This window comes from Myotis davidii, unplaced genomic scaffold (assembly GCF_000327345.1).
Source record: "Myotis davidii unplaced genomic scaffold, ASM32734v1 scaffold129, whole genome shotgun sequence".
Taxonomy (NCBI): domain Eukaryota; kingdom Metazoa; phylum Chordata; class Mammalia; order Chiroptera; family Vespertilionidae; genus Myotis; species Myotis davidii.
The window spans coordinates 1,411,422-1,416,237 of record NW_006383019.1 but is presented as its reverse complement, the minus strand read 5'-3'; the positions used below and the strand labels follow the sequence as shown (position 1 = coordinate 1,416,237).

At 62.4% G+C, this 4,816-nt stretch overlaps 1 protein-coding gene across 1 annotated transcript in view; it reads right to left on the bottom strand.

Moving 5' to 3' along the window:
* Window positions 1-3,811: 3,811 nt before the first annotated feature.
* B9D1 (B9 protein domain 1) overlaps window positions 3,812-4,816 on the bottom strand; it is a 9,289-nt gene continuing 8,284 nt past the window's right edge. Inside the window, exons 6-7 of the mRNA XM_015558353.1 lie at window positions 4,424-4,491; window positions 3,812-4,089 (exon numbers count right to left, since the gene is read on the bottom strand). Of these exons, the coding sequence (XP_015413839.1) occupies window positions 3,947-4,089; window positions 4,424-4,491 (211 nt within the window). The 3' untranslated portion in view covers window positions 3,812-3,946. The remainder of the gene's footprint in view (window positions 4,090-4,423; window positions 4,492-4,816) is intronic.

Genomic DNA, 4,816 nt, shown 5'->3' with positions numbered 1-4,816 from the left:
GGGGGGGGGGGGGGGGGGGGGCATGGCTTCCTTGTCCCCACACCAGAACTGGTCTCCCTTCGGTGCCAGGAAGGAGGAAATGCAGGATCCTTGTGCCCAGGGGGATCCGAAGTGGGTTTGGTTAGCGTCACATGGCCCTCTAGTGTCACCAAGTACTTACTTCACTGTTCCCCACACACCGATCGCATCCCCTCCCACGGGAGCTGTCTTTGGGCCCCGTCAGTCACCTGTAGGGCCAGGAGAGAGAATGAATGCTGGGTAAGCAGCAGAGTTTGGGGTAGTTTGTTAACAGCAGCAGGTAACGAGCACTCACAACAGTCTTCCCTGGACAGCCTGCTTTCTTCCTGCTGCTCCCCCACGTGTCAGTGCGCGGCCATTGGAGCCAGGCGCCCGCGCCCTGCCCAGCCTGGGACCTGCCCAGGGCCGAGTGGCCTACCGGTCAGAAGCCTCACTAGGCCTTTATAGTCAGAGCATGCTTCAGTCTTAGCCCTTCCTGTGCGAGTTCTAGAAGTTTCCTTTTCCAGTCTTTTGATAACAGTTTTGGATTCTCTTAATTTCTTGTCACTTCTGCTTGCAAACTGGCCATTTTGCTGAGCACATCCCTTTGCTGTGGTAGCTTTCCAGGGGCCCCCGCACCTGCCTCCTGCAGCTGCCCTGCCCGGGCTGACAGCTCAGCAGGCAGAGCCTGCCCAGGCGAGCACGGTGGTCTCCTCCAGCCTGTCCTGCTGTCCAGGGTTCCGTCCACGTTCTTCCTGCCCGCCCGGCCATGCACATTGGCTGGTTTTGTTTTGGTTACAGCAGAAACTCACTCAGATACCAATTTCCATATCAGAATACAATAGGTGCCACAGGAACCAGTAAGTCCCAGGTTCTTGCTGGCTGACTGCCATGTTTCTCCCTCACAAAATGCCCAGTGGGCATGTTCTGGCAGCTCCCTCGCCATGTGTCATCTTTACCAGCTGGCCTCGGGGCCGTGAGAAAGGAAGGGCAGGGCCAGACCAAATGATTTCTTGGGCCTTAGACAGCCTATGGGCCTGGCGTTCCCTCCTCTGGTGTCGCTGGTCACAGATCCCTGCCACTCCCCACTCCCCAGGCACAACCACCGAGTCCCCAACCAACATTCTGCTCTCATGGCAGAGGCGGCGGGGCTCAGGTGAAGGCAGCGTTCCTGCGCCTGCTGGGCGCGGGCCGGTGTTGCCACGAGTCCGCAGGCAGCACACCCAAGCTGTATGCATTTCGCGCGTGGAAATGTTCCCTCAAAAGGAGAAACACTGGAGGACAAACAGGCTCCAGTTGGTGACAGACAGGCTGGCGTGTGCAGGGGCGTGCCCATGCCTGCACCTTCCTTTGAAATGCACCGGGAACAGGACGGCTCCACAGAGGTGAGGGGCAGGGGGAACACACCGGGAAGTGGTGATGGGAGACAGACGGGGTGGTTGCGAAGTATTTAAACTTCTCCGTGTTTAAACATTAATAATAAAATGTTGAAAAATAGAAAATTAAACCTAAGAGGGTTAACTGCTGTGTTAACGGTGCTGACGGACCGGGCTCTGGCGACCTGAGGCTGCGCTGGACAGGTTCTGGGAGTGACGGGAAGGGCCAACTGGCGGGGCGGGTGCGGAATGGACAGCGAGGGCGGAGGCGTGGAGAGCAGCGGAGGCCCAGCGCACGTTCTTCGCGTGGCTTCCATCGTAGGACACGCGTTGGGGGGGCAGCAGGAGGGGCGCGTGGGGAGGCTGCTGAGCGGCCCGCGAGGAGGCAGGGGCAGGGCCTCGCACACCCCGGGCATCTCTGGCGGGAAGGCTGGTAGGTGCCAGAGCGGGGGAGGCGGGGAACGAGCGTCCCATTTCCTCACAGGCGAGGGCAAGGGAGACTGAGGGTTTGAGAGGAGAAGAGGTGTGAGTGAGCTTCCGCAGATGCGAGGGGCTAAGGAAATAGGGGACCGCTTGGCAGCGATGTGAGGGAGGCCTGGCTCTGGACATGGTGCGGGCAGCCCTCGTCTGGACGCTCTGCCCAGGACAAGGTTGGCCGGGCGAGAACAGAGCCGGGGGCAGGGTGGGGCGCCGGCCGGATGGACTGCATCTATCCGCGGGGAGCAAGGCGGAGGTCAAACCCAACTCTGAAGAAGGTCCTGCTAAGAGGGACCCGGCCTGTGGGGGCGGCGGGCTCCCCCGGGCGCTGCAGGACCTTCTAAAATGCAGCACCTGCCTGGCAGGGCACTCGCTGCCTCTCCTCCCTCAGGTGCCAAACAGACAACAGACAACACAACATAGCCGCCCGATGTGAACCGATAAAAACTATACCTGGTTTTTTTGTCAGATCAGCAGAAACTATATTTTTTGGTGGCCACAGAATTTTAGTAATTAGTTTCTATGCCATGGGGTGAAAAGGTTGAAAATCGCTTCTTAGAGACACACTCGTCTCCAAGACTGACACGGGCCTGGGAGGGCAGAGCCCGCTGCCCCGTGGGCGAGGCCTGCGGGCGGGCAGCCCGTCTGGGAGCTCCCGTAGAGCTGAGGACGGCCCTGCTTCAGGGTCTCGCCACGCCTGGTGCTTTCCTGCTGTTGCCACTTAGAATGGACGCGTACTGAGATGGCCTGCAGGCGCGCTCCTGGTACGAGGTCATCTGTGCTTCCCTAAACCACCGCACTCCGGGGTCCCCCCGCCCCGCCTGGGAAACCTAAGAGGGACCATTCAGTCCACAGGCCCGCACGGTACCCACGGAAGCACACTGGCTAGGGCAGATCTCTTGTCATCTTTACATAAACCTGCAGCCTCATTTGAAAGAGAGAGTGTGTGTCATCAGCTGCGCCCAATGACTGAATTCTAAGCTGGGACAGCAGGAGGAAGGAGAGGGCCGACTTAGTGGCCCACGGCGGGGTGGTGGCCCGAGGACCTGGATGGAGGGGGGCTGGAGGGGGGCCCACAGGAAAGGAACTGCCCTGGCGGGGGGGTGGCGGGGGCGCTTCGATACACATTTTAGAGAGGATGCCGTCATTAGTCACGAGAAACGGGCTCTGACCATGGGCGGCTACTGAGGACACAGGTCAAGTTCACTGCAGGGGGGGTGGGCTGAGGAAGACAAGCTGGTCAGTGGCGTTGTCATGACAGCTGGAGGAAGACAAGGCCGTGCCCTCTTTGGTGGACATCAGAGGTGAGGTCCGATGGCCCGGGGTCGGGGAGCTGAGACGGGGAGTAGGAAGTGCTCACAGCGAGCGAGGGAGGGCACAAGCCCCATTTCTCAGCCCCTGGTGCCCCATGGAGCCACTGTCCATCAGCAAGGACGGTGGGAGCCGCTGCCGACGGGGGCGGGAGGCGGAGTTACCCTCTGGTGCTGACAGCAGAGGTAGGGGCAGGACAGGCCGTTCCGTGGTCGTAGAACAAGTTCCGATGCAGCGAGGCCGTACAGCGCGGGGGTCGTGGTCTTCAGGGCTGAGGAGCCTGGAGCAGGCACTGTGGCTCCCCTTAAATCCTGGGGTGCGGGCTGGGGAGCAGACTGGGCACGCCCCATCCCATCCCATCCCACTTGAAGCTGGGGGGCTCAGGTGAGACGGTGCCGGGCAGAGCTCAGCTCAGCCCAGGGTGTTGGGTGCCGCGTGCACCTCCTCTTGCTGTGAGGCTGGCCAGGGCTGCGGGGCCTCACCCACCTCCTCCTCACAGGATATCTCCCTGTCGCCAAGGGAGGCTGGTGATGGGAGCATGACAGGGTGACCAGTGCTTCCTGGGGACAGCAGTGTGACAGGCAGGTCCCGCCCAGCTCAGGCCCAGCGGGTGCGGTGCTGCAGGGGCGAGGAGGCAGCCCAGGCCTGGGTTCTGTGACAAAGCAACCATTTATTTTATGAAAATATCCCCCCGACTCCCCATCTACACTGGAGCAGGCAGGTGGATCGGCAGTGGCCACCTGGCATTGTGGGAGCCGCTCAGGCTGCACGCTGCTTGGCCAGGCTCACTGGGGCAGGCCCTGGGGCAGGCTGGGCCCCGAGAGCCCCTGCATGTCCACAGGCCCAGTGTCGTAGCCCAGCTTCCTCATGTCCTTGGTCACCACGTTGAAGAGGAGAGTGACAAAGCCCTGGGAGCGGACGCGGGTCACTGGGGACAGAGGGGGCGTCAGCCACGGGGCAGAGCCAGGCTGCTCTGGGCCTGTCTCAGTGCTGCCGCCTGGCCCAGCCGCAGTGCGCCTCGCCCCCTCGGAGAAGCGGGGTGCTCGCTGGCGGACCCACCACTGGGAAGTGGAGGGCTGTTTGCAGCCGGACAGAGTGGCAGTCTTGTGCTCCGACCAGGCCTGTCTGGGATACACTGAGAGCCCGGGCCCCGCCCCACAGCCCCCCACATCTCCATGCTGTTCCCAGGGGTTCACCTAGTCCCTCCTGGGCTCCAACCTGTCTGCGGGGTCAGGGGTGGGATTGGGGGAATCAAGCTTTACCTTCCCGGCCTTCACCCTGAGCCACCACCTTGGGGTCCGTGTACTCAGGCCTCCGTCCCATGAACCAGCTGAGAAGACAGGAAGCCAGGTGAGCCACAGGGCCGGGGCCCACAAACACTAAAGTGGGCGCTCTCCTGGCTTCCGAAACCAGCAGCCTCCCCGCCAGGAGGGGCAGGCCCTGGGCAGACACACCCCACCTCCCTCGGCCACCACAGGGGCATCAGAGCTGGCTTGACTGGCCCTGACCCCCACTGAGCCACAGCACCCCGCCCTACCCCGCTGGGCGGGCCACCTGCCCCGGGGGTCACAGGCCTCCCGTGTGGAAGGCGCGAGGTTCCTGCGTCCTGAAGAGGCCGTCCTCAGCCTCCTGGACAGCGCTGGCCTGAGGGGGGC